At 36.8% G+C, this 23,984-nt stretch overlaps 1 protein-coding gene across 5 annotated transcripts in view; it reads right to left on the bottom strand.

Moving 5' to 3' along the window:
* LOC150078418 (actin-binding LIM protein 3-like) overlaps positions 1–23,984 on the bottom strand; it is a 528,875-nt gene that overhangs the window by 15,977 nt on the left and 488,914 nt on the right. For all 5 annotated transcript variants that reach the window (XR_016547624.1, XM_090384937.1, XM_090384935.1 and 2 more), the window contains one exon: positions 5,610–5,681. Coding sequence is in view for 4 of the 5 variants with exons in the window: in XM_090384937.1 (XP_090241063.1) it covers positions 5,610–5,681 (72 nt within the window). In the remaining variant the exon portion in view is untranslated. The remainder of the gene's footprint in view (positions 1–5,609; positions 5,682–23,984) is intronic.

Genomic DNA, 23,984 nt, shown 5'->3' with positions numbered 1-23,984 from the left:
GACAGGTGACGAGACTTGGCTGTACTATTACGATCTGCCGACCAAGGCTCAAAACAAAGTTTGGGTCTTTGATGATGACGACACCCGTAATTGTCAGAAAATCCCGATCTGTAAAGAAGAAAATGATAGCTGTATTTTTCAAATCGAGTGGAATTGTGGAACGTGTCGTTTTGGACACGCAGAAGACAGTCACAGCTAAGTGGTATACTGAACAATGCCTGCCTAAAGTCATTGGATCTATGAAGAACCTGCGGCCAAAGTCAAGAATGGACACCTGGTACCTCCATCACGATAATGCTCCAGCTTACCGCACCAAAGCCTGCACCGAATATTTGACCACGACAGGACTGAAACTTCTCGAGCACCCTCCCTACAGTCTAGACCTTGCTCCCTGCGACTTTGCACTGTTCCCGCATGTGAAAATGAAGCTAAAAGGGAGGCGGTTTTCCAGTGATGAGGACCTTCTACAGGCTTGGGACAACGAGTGTGCTTTACTCCCTAGTGAAACTTGGCAGAACTGGTTTAAAGATTGGTTTCGGAGGATGGAGAGGTGTATTGAATGTAGAGGAAATTACTTTGAAAAAATTAAATAAACAAAGCTGTATTGCAAAACTTTCCTAGTACCCTTTGTACATAGGGTCAAGTATGATATCACTTCAGCCCTGTTCATTAGTGAATGGGGTCAGGGTGTCTTGTGTCAATTCCCAGTTTATGTTTTATTGTGTGTACTCCCTTGCTTAGTAACAAAGTCCTTTTACTTGGTCGGTGCAAGCATGAAATTACTATGTATCCAACTCCAGGCCTCAGAGGGGTCTTCAGTCAACCATTATTTAGTAAAAATTTAACTTTAGAAAGATTAGAGAATTTAAATTAACAAAATATTACAGAAATTAAACTTGACAAAACTTTGACCACTAGAGAAGTTAAATTTAAGTTACTAAATGAAAGTTACAAAGTTCCCACCAAAATATCAATAACAAAGGCTCTGAATATTAAGCTGTAGCTTTTCAAACAGGGTGGCCATATTTTGAAAATCTGTAAGTGGGACAACTTGAAACAAAATGTGTTAAATATAGCATTTTTTCCTTCAAAAAGTAAAAGAAAAATATAAAATTACAATTAAAATACATATTTTTTTATCAATCATTCAATCATAGTATTTATTTATTATATGATTGTTGTTAATATGTATTTGTCCTATATAAACTATAATATTATTTATAACAGTTATTTTAAAAATAGCAAGAAGACACTTTTACTTTATATATTTTTCTTTAGATTTCGCTCGTTCAAAAATTTCTTCTCCTTCCAAAAATTTTAAAAAGTTTTACAATTCTGAACAGGACATGTTATAGTTTTCTCCCACCTTCTAAATTTTCTAATAAAAGACAGTTTCTCTCTTTCTGCCAAGCAGTTTTCATTAAGCTGAAAACTCTTTCTGATGAAGCATTTGAATGTGGAATACTTAATATGGAGCTTACAATTTCAGACAAATTATTTTTCTCCTTAAATTTTGAGAAAAATTGCACCCATTTTTTTATCAACACGCATATTCTTTTCTTCATTACTCAGAGAGGAACAAAATGCCTTTATACTTAAAATTTCTTCAAAAAGAAAATCTAAGTTAACATTTTTGATGTTCAATATTTCTACTCAATTCTCATTTTTCTCTTGTTATTAGAATTAATTTTTAACACATCCGTTAGATGACAATAAGAATTAATTAAAAGTACATAAAATCAATAAATTAACAGTTTTTCCTCTCTTATTGGGACAAATGATGGTATTATTGGGAAGTGAGACTTGAAGTTCTAAATCGGGTTGGTTGGCCACTCTGTTTCCAAATAGTTTCCAAAAATTTAAATTTACAGAATGTTACAAAATTTAAATTAAGTATTTAATTTAAATTCTGTAATATTTAAATTTAATATAATATTTAAATATTACAGAATTTAAATTAATGCAAAAAAAAGTGATTACAATAAACTGTTGTTTTCTATGTATTCATATGTCTTATCAGGACTTTATAAATGTGATAACATTTCTCCATGATTATAAATCAGTGGCATGCACTTTATTTCTAAATATACAAGTTGGCAATTTGTTGAGTAAGGTTTTCTCTGTTTCACACATCAAGGTTCCGTGGTAACCTGAAAAGACTATATACGATGTTTCTGTTATGGAGACAAAGATAGTTCTTAACAAAAGAAAAGAATATATATTGATCTAAAATATTTGCTTAAATGATAGATAGGTTGTTAATAACAAGAAAACACATAACTATAAAATAATCGACATTAAAAAAAAAAAAATCTAAATTCTGCTAAACTACAAAATTACTAAACCTATTACTAAATTACCAAACCTATTTAAAATTATATTAGATATGTGGCTACCATATTAATAATAACTGTTTTATGAACCACCTTATAATGCATTTTAAACTCTAATATCATACATTAAAGGTGCAGCATTTCTTTCAAGTTCACTAAAATGGACAAACACTACTTTCTGGAAGTCCCTGTTTATTTATAATTCCTTTATTGGCAGCCTGTTCATTCTATATATTTTGATTGGTTTTAGATCCCAATTTTCTTAGAAAACAACAACTGTATTTTTCATATCTGTTTGGACTTGGAAAAAAGTTGTGTTTTGCTTGAAAGGAAGATTCTATATGGAAAAATGAAAACTTATACATTGTGAACACATTATGTTGCATTCATACTGTATCTGATGGTGCAGAATAAACTGATCCTTCATTCAGACAGAGAGAAGAACATCATTTAATTTCAATAAGCATCATTAATAAATAGCACATGGTGATATATGTGGACTGAGGTATGTATATATTTATCTCTGTAAAAACCATAACAACCTGAACACATGTAAATTTCCCTTTTGATCCATAAATTCTTTTCATGTGATTAAAGGCCTATATGGGCTCACCTCTGGTGAGTATGGGCTTGGTGCACCCAGTGTCCTGAGCTGAATATCATCATTCTTCTCTTTCTTAGTGATTCCTTTCTACTTCTGACCTCTCTCTCTCTCTCGGTAACTTGGGAATTTTTTTTTTGGCTGGTGCACCATAAGCCTGAGGCTTCCTTGCACCATTTGGCTAGTAATGATAATAATAATAAAATCTGTATCCTTTTGCCATTGCTATATTACTTTATTTTCTTATTTTATACTTCTCTTTTCAGCGCCTCTTGTTAAACAAGTGCGAGTGCACTATTTTACATATGCATGATCACGAGTATCAAGTTTAATGCAACAAACAATCACTACTACAGAGATGAGGTGAAATTAATATTTAAAATTGATGCATTATATTTAAATTTGTTGAAGAATAAGAGAAATTTACCTCAATATGATACATAGAACACTTCCGTACGATACTCTCCAGAAATTAAAACGAATAAAAGATTACAGTAAAAAATCAATTGAACACAATTCAAAAATTAACTAAAATTCAAAAAACAATTTTAAAAAAATTAATTAAAAAATCAGTTAAAGTTAAATGTAAATTTTGGAAAACGATTTTCGTTCCTGAAGCAGACAATGCTTTTCAACCATGTGACATGATTACAGGAATAAAAATTACGGAGTGTGTGAGCTTGAATCTTAAATAGAGAGATTATTTGTCCTCACACATGCGTGTGAAATGCTGTGATTATTTGTCTTTGTGCATGTGTGCAAAAGATCACAAATTGGAGATTAGATATAGAAGACGAATGTTAACAGAATTCTTGTGTGATTTAGTTTCTGCAATTAACAGTCTCGTGTAATTACGTTGGACACAGCATTTTGGCCTTGTTATATAAAAATGTATGTTTTTGTTAATGGCATGAAAGGCCAATTCTGACGCTACTGAACAAGAAGCACAAACTGAGGATGTGTGCTGTTTTACGCAAACAATGAGCAGAAATCGAGTAGGTCCATGGTAAGACGAGTCGCAATCACTGCAAGAAATGTTGTATACTAAATAAACAAATATAAAAATTGTATGACATGAGAAAAAAAACAACTTAAATAATTAACATTTGATAATATGATCAGTAAAAATGATTTTACACAAATTTGTTTATTAAGCATATGGGAATTTTTGTTTCAAATTATGAAATAAAATATTTTTTTTCCTTGAATGTAATTTTTAATACATTCAGGGAATGTATTAAAAACATGGTATGTCTTATTGTCCAGAAAATATGGTAATTTTATTTTTCTAAAAAATTTTTCTACCTATCTCCATTATAGCATGTTTCAGACTGTATTTTCAGTTTCCATATGATGGTCTGATGAAATGTCTCAAAGATTTGGTTAGAGATCCTTAATCAGTTATGCAGAGTTAATAAGGATTTTGTACTAAAGATGAATATTGCTAAAACAAAAGTAATGATGAACAAGTATGCCACAGAAAGGGATATAATCGTTGAAGGAGCAGTAATCGAAAAGGTGGAGTCATATACTTATCTGGGCTGTAATAATGATAAATTGCTGGAAGTCAAGAGAAGAATAAATTTTGGATGGATAGCATTCAGGAAATATAGTGACATACTGAGGAGAAATATCCCAGTTTGTCTGAAATGTAAAATAATGAACCAATGTATACTCCCCACCATGACTAATGGAAGTGAAACGTGGGTACTCACCAAAAGAATGGAACGAATTATATTGGGAATCAGACTGTTAGATAAGAAGAGAAACACATGGATTAGGCAGCAAACTCAAGTAAAGGACATTCTTATCAAAACTAAAAGAACTAAAATGGTCTTGGGCAGGACACATAGCTCAAAGACATGATGTCAGATGGACTAAGAAAATAACAGAATGGTACATTGCACAAAAGAGAAGGAACTGGAAAGTTGCTGAAGAGGCCTTCATCCTGCAGTGGATTGAAAATGGCCGATGATGATGATGATCTTCATATTTCACCTTACATCAAATCTAAAACTGACATTGTAGATCTGAGATGATGATATCAGTGTTTGTATTACAGAAAGCCTCTTTTTTTTTTTTTTGCACCAATTGGAAATTGTGTACAAAACAAAAAAAATAAATAAATAAAAATAAACAAACCTTTTCTACAGACTTGCTTGTTCTTTGAAATTACATTAAAATCAATTAAACAATAATTTTATTGCCTTGCAAAATGGCAACTGTCATTCAAAATCTGATCATAATGGTACAACAAGTTGTCTATAACTGTAAATATTTACAATTGCTGAAAAGTTCTCAGAACTACCCTATACTTATAGGGTAGTTCTTTAAGCATAAAGTTTTTTTTTAGTATTATCATAACTTAAAATTTCTGCAGCAATCAAACATATTTGTTTATCCCTAATTTTATTTCTTCCACATATACAATAAACAAATATAATATGCAATAAACAAATAATCATTTCTTCTATTCTAAAACTATCTCTGCTAAATGTTAGTTGGATAGGATTTTCATTATCTTCCTTCCTGCACATAATATTTATTAGCAATTTAATTTATCAGTACATATTATAGTCTTCTTAAAAGTAAATCTTATTTTTTCCATGAAATGGCCTGAGTCTCAATAAATATGTGTCAAATTAATAATAAGTATTGAAAAATAATTTACTTACTTCTAAATGGCATCTATCAACATCTGGTGGCAAGCGGTAATTTGTTGTTATTAATAAATGATAAGGATATAGCTGAAAAAAAAGTAGAGGTTTTAAGCAGTTATAAAGTAAAACAGATATCTTTCAAATACAAATAATCAAATAACAATAATACAATTATTTTAGATAACCCCCATACAGAAAAAGGTAATAGAGCTTGTAGTACTTAGTACCATGTGCGGATTGAAGGTTAAGAAGACATCATATAAGCAACAGAACTCTATTGTGCCCCCTAGGCAAATATGCCCATATGCGCTAATAACTAACATTTTTTGGTATCTTACAATTCTTTAAGTTTAGTGATCTATCATCACTGTGATATTTAAGCCAAAATATCTTTTAATCATTCTGTTGATTAAATGACTTACAATTTTTACGGTCTTTAGCCTGTCGTCACATGAAATAAATTAATATTCCATGTGATTTCAGTTTCCCCCTTCCTCGAGGAGGAAGACCTCTACTCATTCAGAAGGTTAAAAACTCTAAAAATTTTTACTTTACAACTGTCTGACTTTCAAAACTGGTCTCACACTGAGTCTCTTCCCGAAACATGAACTATATACATTTACAAAACAATCATCTCAAGTCAAGCCCACGACAATCGCCACAGCACACTCTCAGGAAATGCATCCATGTCTACCATCGAAAGAACTCTTCACTACTCATAATCAGTTCGTTTTTGACTAAGTTCCTTTGCCCTTTTATGTTCAAGACATACTTGATCTACTGCTGTATGGTCACTGGGCAATTTTTTCCGCCAGCAATTTATGCAGCGAGGAACTTTCTCCTTATTAGAACAATCTTTATAAGAGTGACCTTCTTCCGAACAGTATCTACAACATGCGCCACCTTTACAAAACTTAGCAATGTGGCCATAGACCATACACCTATAGCACTGTGTAACTGTAACAATGTCACGAACTCGACAAGCGGACCAATGGACAAATACTCTTCCTGCATTCACTAATTGCTTGTGAATGCAACCATCAACCTGTAGAATCCAATTGTTTAACTGTTTGTTCTTGGCTTTATTTACGGAAATAACTATTAAACTTTCTTGAAATAGTTTTTGATCTACTCCGTAATCTTTCAGATTCTTAAGCCATAACTGTTCTAACAATTCATTTTGTCCACATCGTATATTAAAACCTTTGATTCTGTTTCCTTACTTTATCGACACATAACTTCAATTCTTTGAATTTCTCACATTGCATTAACTCATCAATATCCTTGTCCGTCTCTGCTTCGATTACAACTTTCTTATCTCTCACAGCTTTAAGATTACAAACTTTAACATTTTGCAAGACTGGTCTTACCTTTTTTATCAAATCTACCTTCACATCTTCACTACACTTGTGATTTACATTCTTTGTGGTAATTATTGCAGCTTTAGGCTTATTTAAGCCACCTGCCTTCACAATAGTTGCATAATCTTTAGGGACTTGCTCCTTTAAAGCCAATTCTTGGATTTCTTTCTTTTGAGCTTTACAGGTTAAGAAGACAGGAGATACTTTTTGAGATTAGACTTGAATCTTCTGCTGGCATTGTATAGATAGGAGCATTTGAATTCTGCAGCCATTGTTTTTCATATTGCTATAGCAGGTACTGAAAGTTCTAGACTTGTAGCAGTGTAATCTGTATTAGCAGAGGATTATAAACTCAAAATTTATACCACTACATATGTGTTTTAATAATTTAACTTCATCATGTAGTCCATAATGCAAAACATTAATATTCATAGAGCTTTTGGAATCGGTGATTTGGTGAAAATATATTTACACAAATAGCTGGCGCGGCAGTTCGAATTTTTGGCAATAGTTAGTTAAATTTATTATCTATTATAACTACTTAGAATTTACAAACATAACATTTGAATTTACAACGTAATGTGTATCAAGTTTTCTAACTTGATACACATAATTTAAACTTGACAGGAGATATGGAATTCACATAACGTAAACTTGGTAGGAGGTAAGAAATACATATACTGTAAGCTCAAAACTGAAATATATATATATCCAGTCACAATATTATGACCAACCCCAATGCAGACATCACACATGCCTAGCGAATCATACAGCGCACGTGTCAAGCCCACACACCGCAAGCATATAAGGCTTGATGTTCGGCATCCAGGAACACAGTAACGGCCTCTGTCACGGGCAAAGCACGCGACCTATCAGATCTGGGAAAAAGGCATGATCATTGGCTATTGGACCAGGGGTGCCAGCATTTCTGAAACAGTGGACTTTGTGAAATGCTCACATGCTGCATCAAAGTGTATCACAACTGGACGAATGGGACAGTTCTGATGACCCGACATGCCAAATGTGGAACCTCACGCACCATTGATCCCAGAGGTGAACATTGGCTGAAACGGGTGGTCAGGACCAATCGGCACGCTACTGTTGTTCAACTAGCGGTTCCAAATGAACTGTGGTGCCACGAGAAAGATGTCCAACACAACAGTGCAGCAAACTCTGTTGCTCATTGGGCTTTGAAGCAGATGCTTGGTGACAGCACCCATGCTGACAGCCATTCACTGCAAACAACAGGTCACTTTGCACATCAATACTACACTGAACACACCGAGTGGCAACAGGTGGCCTTCTCCAATGAGTCACAGTTTCTGCTCCACTGAGTGGATGAATGGTGGCGTATTAGCATTAGTTAAGGAATATGATGCAAGAAAGCAAGCTTATACAGCATCGGCCAAAAAAAAAAAACCTTCCCATTTCACCCATCTGGTCACTCCAAATGTTTGTCCAGTTCAGCTTTAAATTTGTTTAAGCTTTCTACAACTGTCTTTCCTCAATTTCAATCTGTGCCCCCTCAGATTCTTAATCTGAGCAAGCGGAAGTATCCCGTCAGCATTGAGCCTGCTCAAACCATTCGGGCACCTCCGTAGCCAGGTGGGAAGGAGCAGCAGTGCATAGCACACGCTTCTTGATTATACCAGGGTTCGAGCCCGTCACCATCAAATACGGAGGATGCGGAAAGGTCAGGGAATGACCACCGCATATCCTGGAGCAATAGGCCTTAGTTGCTAATGCTCCTAAAAACCAAATAACAAAACATCAAACCATTCAAGACCTTATACACCTTGATCAGATCACCTTGCAGGTGCCTAGTCTCCAGAGGCTGCAACTTGCACAACTTAATCCTTTCTTTGTAAGTGCACTCCTTTGTTCCTCTCACCAATCTCTTGTTGCCCTTCTCTGTACTTGTTCTAGCAACTCTACATCCTTCCTAAAATGAGGCCTCCAGACCTGTACACAGTACTCAAGGTGTGTCCTGACCATTGCCTTATACAAAGGGATAATCCATGTCTCTGCTAGCAAAGTTCTTATATATCATTGATAAAACTCTATGACCTGTTCTTGCAGCCCATCTGCACTGCTTGGAGAACTTCATATCTGACTGCACAATTATCCCCAGATCTTTTTCATTCTCCACCTCCCTGAGTGTAGTACCACACAGTTGGTATGTTTCTCTTGGATTACTGCTACCCATATGGAGTACTTTGCATTTGTCAATGTTAAACTTCAGTTGCCACTTCTCAGCCCATCTGCCTAACTTTTCTAGATACTGTTGCAGTAGCATACTGTCTTTAACAACCTTTGTATCATCTGCAAACTTTGACATTACACCTGATATACCTTCATCGATATCATTGATAAATACACAAAACAACAATGGGCCGAGCACCAAACTCTGAGAGACTCCGCTAATAACAATTGTCCACGTATAACAGCGTCCATTTATTACCATTCTCTGCCATCTCCCACTCAACCATCCCTTTATCCATTGCAGTAACTTGCCCTTAATGTTATACCACTCCAATTTGTAAAGCAGTCTTCCATGTGCTGCAGTATCAAAAGGTTTCCAAGTATATGATATCAAAATTATTTTTTGCATCCTGTTCCTTTGTGACCGCATCGTAGTATCCAATTAGATTGGTCAGACAAGACTTCCCCTTTACAAACCCATGCTGTGTCTGAACTATTACTGCTGTCTTGTCTAGGTGATCCTGTATCACCTCTTTAACCAGTGACGCCATTATTTTCCCTGGAACAAGTTAATCTAACTGGTCTATCATTATTTTTGTCACACTTTGAACCCACTTTGTGAATTGAGAATACATTTGCACATCTCCTGTCCATGGGGACCTCCCCCAGCTCTAAGCATGCTCTCATAATTATGGCTAAGGGTTTGCTTACTTCCCTTGCTGCGTCCTTCATTATAACTGGATAGATTCCATCTGCCCCAGGGAATGGGACAAAGATGGGGTCTTGCTTGTGGACTTCTTGGAATTTCGCACCACAATCAACTCAGATTGATATGTAGAAACACTGAAAAAGTGAAAGCCTGCATAGAGTTTGACCAGACAAAATCCTTATCAAGGTTCTTCTTCTCCACGACAACACATGACCCCACCCCAGCCGAAGGAGGCCATTGCAAAACCAGGGCACACTGTTCTTCCTCACCCCTTTCACAGCCCAGATCTTGTGCCTTCTGACTATTACCTCTTCAACCTGCTGAATTATGCACTCCGTGGAACCCAGTTTGCAGACAATGACCAGCTCAAGCACAAATGTTCGCAAATCCCTCCGGAGAAAGAGTAAGGACTTTGGCAGGATTGGAATACAGCATCTGACTCAGAGATGGAGGAAGTACATAGAAAATAATGGTAACTTTGTGGAAAAATAATAGTGTGTTTATTAATGATCGAGGATTAATTGATGTAAAAGTTGTAGGAATTAAATTTTTTGAGGAAAAAAATAGGAAGCATTACTTTTGTACAGCTCCTCATATCTTGCACATTGATGGTGATGGATTGAAAACAGCAGCGGGATTTGAGAGTTATCATTATGAATAGACTTATATTTTGAGAGTTATGACATGGGTAAGGGGTGCCTCCGTAGCCAGGTGGGAAGGAGCAGCAGTGCGTAGCACGAGCTTCTTGATTAGACCGGGGTTTGAGCCCGTCACCACTAAATACGGAGGATGTGGAAAGGTCAGGGAATGACCACCGCATATCATGGAGCAATATGGCCTTAGTTGCTAATGCTCCTAAAAACCAAATAACAACAACATGGGTAAACACAGAGCTGTCCAAGCAGAGTAGATAGGCAGAAAGGAAGATTCATAGTGTCCCACTGTTGATTTATTGAATGTACCTACAAAGGTATAAGGCAATTGTAAAACCACATTTAGAATACTGTGTCTAAGTATTGAGAGTGTGCACCTAAAAATGACATCAAGCTTCTAGAAATGGTTCAACCCAACTGGAAAAATCTGTAAAAGCATGCCTGTATGAGGAAAGACTTTGAATATGCATTCTTGGTTACTAGGTACCTTAGAAGGGAGCGTAATTGATTGTATACTGCTCTTAGAAGTGGGTTAGTAAATTATATGGAAGTGAAATTTTTCACTCTTAAAAATGTTTCAATAACTAAGGACCACAAATATAAATTTCAGTGAAAGAGAAAAGTTATTAATTATTAGAATAAGTTAGCTCTAAAGATGCAGGTGAGGCATGCAGCTTGGGGAAATTTAAGAGTCAGCTAGATAGTTGTGTGTGTCAGGGGAGTAGCAAAAACATGGCTAATACTAAAAATTTTGACTAAATACTTCGTAGGGGATTTTAAAAAAGGGATGAATTAATAGTAGAAAAATTTTAAATAAAAGAAATTTGTTGAACTCAATGGAAATGAGGTCAGAACTTTTAAAATAATTATGAAATAAATGGTGCAATGAATTAAGATGATGACGGATTAGAAACTAAAATATCAAGCCAATATAAAAGTAAAATTGGGCACAGAACATTTTATAGCTGCTTCCAACCTCCATCAAGAGCCTTACTGCTTATGTCGTGTGGCAGATAGAAGCACAGGATGATGTGCTTCTACAGTGTTATTCTTATCATTAATTTCAGATGTGTTCCTATCCACCCTCCAGCCCTGAAATTGCACCCTGTGATTTTTTTTATTGACAAAGTTAAAGAAGGTGCTGCAAAGAAAACATTTCCAGTCATCAGAAGAAGCTGAAAAGACAGTGGGGGTGATTCTCAAATGCACATAAAAAAAAAATGGCTTCCACTATGTTTTTTCAGCCAGTTTTTAAAACTTTCTATGTACTTTTTCTTTCACATTAAAGCAAAATACATTTTTAACATAGTGGCAGAGTTCTCCGAAGTGCAAGGGCTATTCAATAAAGAATGATCATAATTTTTCATGAACAACTGTACTTGCTATTTCTAGCTCAGGTGCAGAATTTAAGACCAAACCAAGCTGCATCAGCAACAGTGCAGCTGACTCATGCACACAGTGTGACCTTGGTAGTCAGTCAAGTTTATGCCTGTTCAGTTTTGCTTATGTAACAATGAACGTGACATGCTAGGAACAGTATGCTGCTTTCAGATTTCGTTTCCATATCAATAAAACATCGGCTGAAGTGTATGAAATATTAAAAGAGGCTTATGGTGAATCTATACTTCCATATAGCTCTCACAGGCAGTTTAGAATGTTTAAAGATGGATGTGATTCAATCACAAAAATCAACAGTCCTGCAGCTCCAACCACCTCTGTCACCACAGAAACCATAAATGCTGCTTCTGTGATTGTGAGAGAAGAACATTGTATAACAATAAGGCAACTGTCAGAGATGATGAGAAATCAGTGGGAAGTATGCACAGTATTCTCCATGACCATTTGCATATAATATTTGTTTGTGCGTGCTGGGTTCCAGGGATACTCACAACTGAGCAACAGCAATTTTCAGGAGTTACAACAGATAGTTACTGAAAATGGTGGATGATTACTGAAGATGGATGATAATGGCAGATGAAACATGGCTTCATCATTTTGATCCAGAAAGTAAGCAACAAAGCCTTTTCATCTTCAACACTAAAAAAAAGCAGAAATTGTAGCTTTTAAAGGAAAGGCTATGATCGTCTCTTTTTTTTTATCATTCGAAGAATGTTTTACCGGCATGTTGTGCCACATCATACGATTGTAAAAGGCCCTTACTGCAGAACTGTACTGCACACTTTGCTGGATTATATTCATTGCAAATGATCACAACTGCATGCAAGTGGGTGGACGCTGCATCACAACAATGTGAGACTTCACATTGCTCATAATGTCATTGAGTAATTAGCCAGAGTTAGAGTGAGATGTGTTCCTCATCCACCCTGCAGCCCTCTGATTATTTTTTTTTATTTCCAAAATTAAAGAAGGGCCTGTGAGGAAAACATTTCCAGTCATCAGAAGTTGTAAAGACATTGGAGGTGATTCTCAAACACGTAAAAAAAAATTTTTTTCCACACTTATGTTTTTTGAAGAATGGCAGAAATGTTGGGGGTAGTTACACTTCATCAAATAGGACTTAAGTTGAAAACAACCATCAAAATATGGATGATTAATAAAGGTATGTTGTGAAAAAATAAATTATTCATTGAATGGCCCTGTAAAATCTGTCTTCAAATAGAATGGAGAGGTTATTATCATTTAAAGTACAAGATGGTTAATCATGATTATCTCTAAGGTAAAAATTGTACTGATAGAGCATTTAAGCTATTCTCAATCTCTCCACAAACCCTGTACTCACTCTCTGACAACCCGAAAACACTAAGCTTGGCACTGAGCCCATGGACGAAGACTGCAGATGTCATGTTGAGACCAAAGTAATAAATATCACATTGTTATAAATTAATACGTATTCTTAATTAATCTTGCACTTTGGTCCTAACATTCCTGCTAAATCTTTTAACTCAGTCTTTCTCTTAATCTATGCAGTGTTAGTTGTCAGAGGCCCCAGGGGTTCCCCCATCTCTGCTCTTTTGATCTATAATGGAAAGGTAATCAACTCCATCCTCAAGGCATGCACTAATTCAAGTGCCTGTCCTCTGAGGTTTTGATTTATTATATACAGTAGACCAGACAATTTTTAATAACCTAAAGAGCTGTAGGCATTTCTCCTACAACACACTATTTGAACTGGTCTGAGCAGTTCAGATGCTGCTAAGAATAACAGATATAATATGGTGTTTTACCAACACATTCAAGGCCCTCTCATATCATCCCAAATTTGTTATGTTAATAACAGCCATTCTATAACAACTCTGAAGATTTTCTTTTCATATCCCACTGTACTTTTATAATATATCGGAACTTAACACAGAGGATCTTGATCTTTACTTTTGAACATTAGCATTAGCATATGATGCAAGAAAGAAAGTTTATATAGCATCAGCCAAATAATAATAAAAACAAAAAACCCTTCCAATTACACCAATCCATTCACTCCAAATGCTTGTCTAGTTCTGAACTTATTTAATTTGTCGACCTCCACTACGACAGATGGAAGTTTGTTCAAACTATCAACCACCTGCTGGCTAAAGGCAAATTTCCACACATCTATTCTACAATTGTCTTACCTCAGTTTGATTTATGTCCCCTAAAGTCAGTAGTCTGGGCAAGAGAAAGAACCCCATCGGCACTGAGTTTGCTCAAACCATTCAAGGCCTTATACACCTCAATCAGATCACCTCACAGTTGCCTAGTCTCCAAACACTGCAATTTGCACAACTTAAGCCTTTCTTAGTAACAGCAACCCTTTGTAGCATTCACCAATCTCCTCGCCCTTCTCTGCACTTATTCCAGCAGCTCTACATCCTTCTTAAAATGAGACCTCCAGACCTATATGCAGTATTCAAGGTGTGACCTGATCATTCCCCCATATATAATGGGACAATCACCTCCTTATCCATGCTAGCAAAATTCCTGTATATCATTGACAACACCATGCAGCTTGTCTGAACTGCTCAGAAAACTTCATATCTGACTGCACAATTTACCCCAGACCCTTTTCATTCTCCACAAACCTGATTGTAATACCACAAAGTTGGTACATTATCCAGCATCACTGCTACCCATTTGCACTACTTCACATTTGTCAATGTTAAACTTCAGTTGCAACATCTCACCCCCATCTGCTCAACTTTTCTAGATCCTGTTGCAGTAGTGTACTGTAATTAACAACCCTGCCAACCTTCGTATCATCTGCAAACTTGGACATTAACCTTGATATACCTTCATCAATATCATTGATAAATACAGAAAACAACAATAGGCCCAACACTGGACTCTGGGGGACTCCACTAATAACATTAGTCCACGAATAGCAGTGCCCATTAATTGCTATTCTCTTGTCTTCTCCCATTCAACCATCCCTTTATCCATAGCAACAACTTGCCTTAATCCATATTGCTCCAATTTGTACAGCAGTATCAAACGTTTTCCTAAAATCAAAGAATACAATGTCAAAATTATTTTTTGCATCCAGTTCCTTTGTGACTGCATATTATCCAATCAAATTTGTCAGGCAAGACTTCCACTTAACAAACCCATGCTAAGTCTGAACTATAACTGCTGTCTTGTCTAGATGATCATGCAGTGCTTCTTTAACCAGTGACTCCATTATTTCCCCCGGAACAGAAGTTGGACTAACAGGTCTGTAATTACTTCTGTCACCCTTTGATCAACCTTTGTGAATTGGGAACACATTTGCATCTCTAGTCCATGGGGACATCACTGGATTCCAAAGATGCTCTCATAATTATGGCTAAGGATTTGCTTACTTCCTTTGCTGCTTCCCTTAGTATAACTGGATAGGTTCTGCAGGTTTATCAACAATCAAACCACCAATATCAAAGAACCAATCTGATTCATCCCCTTCCTTCTAGAGTTTACATAAGTAAAGAAGTCTTTGCTGTTTTTCTTTGTATCCTTTCCTTTGCCATACAGTTCTCATAATCTGACTTCGCTTGCTTAACCCCCTTTGTGACTTGATTACAGAATAGCTTATATCTACCATAGTCTTCTGTGTCACCTGAAAATTTATATGTATCCCATGCATTTTTCTTCGCTGCCACGAATCTCATTAATTCATCTGACATCCATTTATGCCTAAACCTTGAACAGTATTTCTTAGTTGGGACAAAAAGCCTAGTAGCTTACAAGATTAATTCCTTGAATGCTTCCCATTTAAAATTTGCTGTTGGTAACAATCAGTTGGGCCCATTGGAGAGAATTTAAAAACTGTCTGAGACCACTGTAGTCACCTTTAAGATAACGAAAACCCTTCCCTACTCAAAGATGGTAGTTACATCTTTGAGTAAATCACACAACATCACACTGCCACCACACTTCATTGCACTTCCACCTAGTGGTTCCTTTATCTGTAGATTCTTAATGTATGAATAATCACTGCTCATAATCAGATTATGATCATTACTCCTTCTAGTTGCCTCTCAAACATGCTGCTATAGAAAACAATCATCCAATAAATCCACAAAATTCTTGCTAGTGCGAGAGTAATCAACCCACAAGTTCCAGTCTGCAAAGTTAAAATCCCCCATTATAAGATTTACTGGCCAATCTATTTCTCTGTACAGTTGTTCATTGTACTCATCAGAGTCATTACGCCTATAACACATTCATACTCTTAATTTTTCTTTTCCAGTGCTTATGTCACACCAAATTCACTCAACATTGCACTGTCCACTTATGTCAACTGGATGCACATCCTTAGATTTTGTATATTTGTTAAATAACAGCATAATCCCTCCTCCCTTCCTATCCTTTCTGTACAGACTGTACTCCCCAAACTCCAATTCTGCACTGCTTATGTCTTTGTGACACCACATCTCTGATATCTCAACAATATCAGCCTTTGATGTCTTGACCAGCACTTCAAATTCATCAAATTTATTTACTAAACTCCTGGCATTAGTGTCCATGCAAGTATACATGCACCTGTTCTTACTCTTAGTTACCCTAACATAGCCCATTCATTTACTTTTCCATAATGACTCCCAGCAGTCCTGGAAATCTCTAGCACCTTACATTCCAAGTTGCTGCTCATTCCAATAGAAGCAATGCAAGTATCACTTCCACTTCTGCCTACGGCTACTGTTAATCTATTAATCTGTAAATCCCCAAACTAGCAGTTTTCCGACCCACCTAACTCTGCCTCGATAGCATCAGCAAATATCCTTGCACCCTTTCTACTGCAGTGTATCCCATTCTCGCTTGCCTTTGAGTAGAAAATTTCTGTTTCTGTAGTGGAGATCATCTTTTTACTTCACTACAACTGCTAACATTTCCATATTTACTGTGAATCTACACTTCCATATAGCTCTCACTGGCAGTTTAGAATGTTTAAAGATGGATGTGATTTAAACACAAAAATCAAGTCCTGCAGCTCCAACCACCTCTGTCACCACAGAAACCATAAATGCTGCTTCTGTGATTGTGAGAGAAGAACATTGTATAACAATAAGGCAACTGTCAAAATTGGCCATTGACTCTTAACTCCTTTCATTCTTAGTTCACCTCCAATCAGTAGTGAGAAGTACTTAGCATGCTCAATAAACAGTTGCTAATTCACAATAACTCAACCATTCCCTAACATTCTTAAAATATTATTTTTAACTCCCCCCTCCCCCACAAGCACCTAACTACAAGTATTTATTCTTATTTAACTTGCCTTTGAGTATAAAATTGTTGTTACTGTAGTGGAGATCATCTTTTTACTTCACTACAACTGCTAACATTTCCCATAAGAAAATTGGCCATTGACTCTTAACTCCTTTCGTTCTTAGTTAACTCCGATCAGTAGTGACAAGTCATCAGTATCAGTTGTAACATGACTATGTTCTAATAATCTCTCCAAAAGGAAATGAATGCAAAAAGTAATTTGACGTCATATACAGCAATACCTTGCTTAGCACAGTTTCAAACAGCACGGGTTTCACTATAACACGGTTATCAATTAAATTTAAGTTGAAAATTTACTGTACATATTAAAACTCATTCAATAGCCTAGACACGTAATCTACATATATGCTGTGTTGTTGTAGCCTAGGTACAGGTACATATGGCGCCTCCGTAGCCACGTGGGAAGGAGCAGCAGTGCGTAGCACACGCTTCTTGATTAGACCGGGGTTCGAGCCCGTCACCACCAAATACGGAGGATGCGGAAAGGTCAGGGAATGACCACCGCATATCCCGGAGCAATATGGCCTTAGTTGCTAATGCTCCTAAAAACCAAATAACAACAACAACAGGTACATATATGCTGCATATGTGACAGCAGTCCCCTCAGGCAGCCAGTGTCAACAATGCCCACCTTTCTTAATTTCATCCTGATGTAGTCCCCTCAGGCAGCCAGTGTCAACAGTGCCCACCTTTCTTAATTTCATCCTGATGAGACGACATGATAGCTTTTCAAACTTTTCATTTCACAATTTATTTTTTACCCCTCTAAATATGATCGAAAATATATCTGCGTCTTGGTTAGAAATCATTGCCAACAACATGCGTTATGTTTGGCAGCATGTTTTGCCCCATTTGGAAAATGATTTCATTGATTTTAAATCGCGAGTTCAGACAATTCCCATAGACATTGTGAAGATCGGAAAAGACTTGGGATTTGAAACTTTGAACACTGCCAATGTACATGACTGCACTGACTCACATACAAATAACTTAGATGATGCAACTCTCCTTGAAATTGATAAGAAAATTGCATATGAATAAGAGGAAAACAATTCGGAAGTGGATAACACCGAAATGGCACCAAAAGAATTTTCAACAGAAGAACTGAAGAAAGTTTTATGGGGCTTGACATTGCCTGTGAGGCAATTATGAATGGAGATCCAAATGTTGGATGTAGCATCTAGATATGGCAAATTTTATAAGATGGGATTCAACGCTACAAAGACTTGTATACCGAGAAAAAGAAGAGATGACTTCACCAAACTTCATTTTTGAAATACCCAAATAAACAATAAAGCTTTTTTCTCATCTCTCATGATGTTACCTTTTCATTAATAAAATTTTTGCAGTATTTTTTATTTCAAATGCTTTTAATTTGCTATCAAGCGCAAACTGTTTATAGATTTATTATAATTTGTTTATAGACTGTTTCTCTGGTATGCATTCATTTAAAACCCGTTATAATTATACCTCAATCAGCACGGTTTCACAGAACAGTTTCAGTACCAATTATCAGTGATATGCATGGTATTGCTGTACTTTTGCTGTAATTCTGCCAGCAGGGATATAAAGGTGATTATTCCATTGTATAAAGCAATGGTCAGGCCACATATTGAGTACTGCATACAGGTCTGGAGGCCTCGTTTTAGGAAGGATGGAAAGCATTAGCATTAGCATTTAGCATTAGTAGAGGCATTTGATGCAAGAAAGCAAGCTTATGCAGCATCAGCCAAAAAAAAAAAAAAAAAAACCCACTTCCACTTCACCCCTCTGTTCGTTCAAAATACCTGTCCAGCTCAGCCTTAAACTTATTTAGGCTATCAACCTCCACCACAAGGGATGGCAGTCTGTTCCACCAACCAACCACCCGCTGGCTAAAGGCAAATTTCTGCACGTCTATCCTACATCTGTCTTTCCTCAATTTGAATTTATGCCCTCTCAGGTGATTTTCCTGAGCTAGAGGAAGAATCCCATCAGCATTGAGCATGCTTAAACCATTCAAGACTTTATACACCTCTATCAGATCACCTCGCTGGTGCCTAGTCTCCAGACACTGTAATTTGCAAAACTTAAGCCTTTCTTCGTAAGAGCACCCCTTTGTTCCATTCACTAATCTTGTTGCCCTTCTCTGTACTCGTTCCAGCAGCTCTACGTCCTTCTTGAAATGAGGCCTCCAGACCTGTATACAGTACTCTAGGTGTGGCCTGACCATTGCCTTATACAAGGGAATAATCACCTCCTTATCCCTGCTGGAAAAATTCCTGTATATCATTGACAATACTCCATGAGCTACTCTTGCATCCCATCTGCACTGCTCAGAGAACTTCATATCTGCCTGCACAATCACCCCCAAGTCCCTTTCATTCTCTACCACTGTCAGTGTAGTACCACAGAGTTGATACGTTGCTCTGGGGTTGCTGTTTCCCATGTGTAGTACTTTACATTTGTCAATGTTAAACTTCATTTGCCACCTCTCAGCCCACCTGCTCAACCTTTCCAGATCCTGTTGCAGCAGCATAGTTCAGTAGTGTCCTTGACAACCCTGCCAACCTTTGTATCATCTGCAAACTTGGACATTAAGCTTGATATACCATCATCAATATCATTTATAAATACAGAAAACAATAATGGACCCAACACTGAGCCCTGAGGGACTCCACTAATAACATTAGTCTACGATGAGCAGTGTCCATTGATTACCACTCTCTGTCTTCTCCCCCTCAACCACCCCTTTATCCATAGCAGCAATTTGCCTCCAATGTCACACTGCTCCAATTTGTGTAGCAGTCTTCCATGTGCAACAATATCAAAAGCCTTTCTAAGATCCAAGTATATAATATCAAAGTTATTCCCTGCATCCAGTTCTTTTGTGACTGCATCATAGTATCCAATCAAGTTGGTCAGGCAAGACTTCCCCTTAACAAAACTATGCTGTGTCTGAGCTGTAACTGAAGTCTTGTCTAAATGATCCTGCAGTGCTTCTTTAACCAGTGCCTCCATTAATTTTCCTGGAACAGAAGTTAAGCTCACAGGTCTATAATTACTTGTGTCAGCCTTTGATCCTCCTTTGTGAATTGGGGTCACATTTGCACATTTCCAGTCTATGGGTACCTCCCCTGAGTCCAAGGAAGCTCTCATAATTATGGCTAAGGGTTTGCTTACTTCCTTTGCTGCCTCCTTTAATATAACTGGATAGATCCCATCCACCCTGGGTGCCTTTCTTGTGTTTATCTTCAACAGTTTCTCCTCCACTTTACTCCCAGTTATTTCAAGATTTTGTAGCTTACTGCTAGAGTTGAATACACCTCTGGCATTCCCCTTGCTGAATAACTCCTCATGTGTGAATGTCGATGCAAAATATTCATTTAGTTTGTTAGCTACCTGAGCAGGATCATCAACAGTTGACCCATCAATATCAAGTGGACCAATCTGATTCATCCCCTTCCTTCTAGAGTTTACATAAGTAAAGAACTCTTTGCTGTTTTTCTTTGCATCCCTTGCCAAGGATTTCTCGTAATCTGCCTTCGCCTGCCTAACCTCCTTTGTAACTTGGTTGCATATCAACTTGTATCTATCATAGGCTTCTGTGTCATGTGTTAATTTGTAAGTATCCCATGCATTTTTCTTCTCTGCAATATGCCTCATTAGTTCATCTGACATCCATTTTGGCCTAAACCTTGAACAATATTTCTTAGTTGGTATGTAAAGCCTAGTAGCTTCCAAGATAAGTTCTTTGAATGCTTCCCATTTTGAATTTGCTGTTGGTAACATCATCAGTTGGTCCCACTGTATAGAATTTAAATACTGTCTCAGTCCATCGTAGTCGCCTTTACGGAAGCAATAACCCTTCCCTTTACCCCTAATGGTAGTTACCTCTTTCAGTAAATCCCACTTCAGCACACTGTGATCACTGCCACCTAGTGGTTCATTTATCTGCAGATTCTTAATGCATGAAGAATCACTGCTGATAATCAAATTAAGAGTATTACTCCCTCTAGTTGCCTCCCGAACATGCTGATGTAGAAAACAATCATCCAATAATTCCACAAAAGCCCTGCTAGTGTGTGAGTAACCAGCCCCCAAATTCCAGTCAATATCTGGGAAATTAAAATCTCCCATTATAAGACTCTCTGATTTACTGGCCCACTCTATTTCCCTGTACAGTTCCTTATTATACTCATCAGAGTCATTAGGCCTATAGCACACTCCTACTCTCAATTTTGATCTCCCAATGCTTATGTCACACCAAACTGACTCAACACTGCACTGTCCAGCGATGTCGACTGGCTTCACTTCCTTGGTTTTTATGTGTTTCTTAACTAATAGCATAACCCCTCCCCCCTTCCTATCCTGTCTATCCTTTCTGTAGACGTTGTACTCCCCAAATTGCAGTTCTGCATCCCTTATATCTGTGTGACACCACGTCTCTGATATCCCAACAATATCTGCCTTTGATGTTTTGAGCAATACCTCAAATTCATCAAATTTATTTACTAAACTCCTAGCATTGGTGTACACGCAAGTATACCTGCACCTGTTTCTATTCTTAGCTACCCTAACACAACCCATGTGTTTACTTGTACCGCAATGGCTCCCAACAGTCTCTGAAATACCATGCATCTTGTTTTTCAGGCTTCTGCTCATTCTAATAGAAGCAGTGCAAGAATCTCTTTCACCTCTGCCAGTGGCTACTGTCAATCTATTGGTCTTTGTCTCCCCCCAAGCTAGCAGTTTTCCGACCCACCTAACACTGCCTCGATAGCATCAGCAAATATTCTTGCACCCTTTCTATTTAAGTGTATCCCATCCCTGTAGAAGCAATCTCTCCTGTTAACAAGTACAGTCCAGGCTGAAAAAAATTCTACCCCTTGAGCCTTGCACAATCTTTCCAGGGCCGAATTGATCGACAAGGCTCTCATCATATACTCCCTCCTATCGTGTCTGGGCAGAATTGCAGACACTTTCAAATTCAAAAGCTGCTGGAATGAATGAATGCAGAGATGAGCAATGAGATTAGTGCAATAAACAAAGGGGGACTCCTACCAGGAAAGGTTCTTTAAAAAAAAAGTTGTGCAAATTGCAGCATCTGGAGACTAGGCACCTGTGGATCTGCTTTAAGGCTTTGAATGAATTGATTAAGCTCAATGGTGATGGAATCCTTTCTCTTGTTGATACTACACACATGAAGGGGCATAAATTCAAACTGAGGAAGGATAGTTTCAAAACAGATATGCAGAAATTTGCCTTCAGCCAGTGGGTAGTTGATTGTAGGAACAAACTTCAGTGTGTTGTTGTAGAAATGAATAGTCTGAATAAATCCAAGGAAGAATTAAAGAAATTATTGAAAGGTGATATAGGAAGTGTTTTTCTTTTTGGCTGATGCTGTATAAGATTGCTTTCTTGTATTGTTTGCCACTACTGATATTACTAATACTAAAATTCCATCCATGACAAATATAGAATATCATCCATGTCATGGCTGGTACTCTGGAGCTATCATTAGATGCACCCATAAACATCATATGCCAAAAAGTTTATGCCTGTTCAGTTTCGTTTATCTAACAATGGACATGACATGCTGCTCTCAGATTTTGTTTCCATCTCAATGCACTGCCCAAAAATAATATAACTTCCATCTGTTGTTTGTGAAAGTGGGGAGTTTGAATAAATTTAAGGAAGAACAAGGCAAACTATTAGAGGGGATGGACCGTACATTTTATGCAACTTTATCCCAAATGGATGGAAGGAATGAGTCACCCAACAATGACAATAATTTATAGAATGATTTTTAACTTCAATGACATAACCTAGATCACTTTAAGATCAAAGCCCAGTTAAGGTTCTTGGACAGTTAAGATCTTGTACGTGTCATTTTACTAAAAAAATTTAATTTTTAAAAATATAATCATAATAGACTGCGTTTTGACTTCCAGTACTAACACAATTTGTGGTTAGATTTTGATATTTTCCTAAATAAAAAAAATGCATTTAAAAAGTGCCTTTGACAATGGTGCATTACAATAAATGATATTTAACAGTGATCAACAGTGGTCCAAATTTAAGCTCTACAGTGTGTGGAAGAGACAGACAAACAGACTGAATATTTTATACAGTAATATTTATTAGTGTCTATATCTGTAACAGGAATTAGGTCTTTTTTTTTTTTTTTAATTTGTGATCCAAATAGATGCAAAAAATGGATGGCAAGATTCTTATAGGAATTTACCATTTTAAAATAATCCCATCAATAAATGAAGACAAGTGAAAGCAAGTTTTTCATGATATATATTTAACTAAGATTAAATGCAACATACAGTTAGTTATAATTATCTATATAATATAAGTGTAAAAACACCATAGACAACTTTTAAAGGAAAAAACTACGATAGTAGTGTAAAGGGCATCATTTCAACTGTATCTCATATTGTGCTCATCCTTCACAATGAGTTACCATGTATTGCACTACCTCGAATAAGTAATGCTCCACTAATAGAGAAGACTGTTGTTACTTATTCTCAGTGGCCACCACCCAGACAGCATTGTTTCAAATTTTTTACACCTATTATTAGTATTAGCTACATGGTGCACGGAAGCCTGAAGCTTATGCTGCACCAGCCAAAAAAAAAAAAAAAAAATTCGAGTTACCCTGAGAGAGAGAGAGAGTGTCAAAAATCGAAGGGAATCAATCACCAAGAAGAGAAGAATGGTGATGTTGTTATTGTTGTTATTTTGGTTTTTAGGAGCATTAGCAACTAAGGCTATATTGCTCCGG

This window comes from Mastigoproctus giganteus, chromosome 11 (assembly GCF_048544385.1).
Source record: "Mastigoproctus giganteus isolate SK-2022 chromosome 11, ASM4854438v1, whole genome shotgun sequence".
Classification (NCBI taxonomy): Eukaryota; Metazoa; Arthropoda; class Arachnida; order Uropygi; family Thelyphonidae; genus Mastigoproctus; species Mastigoproctus giganteus.
This window is presented reverse-complemented; position numbering and strand designations above follow the sequence as displayed.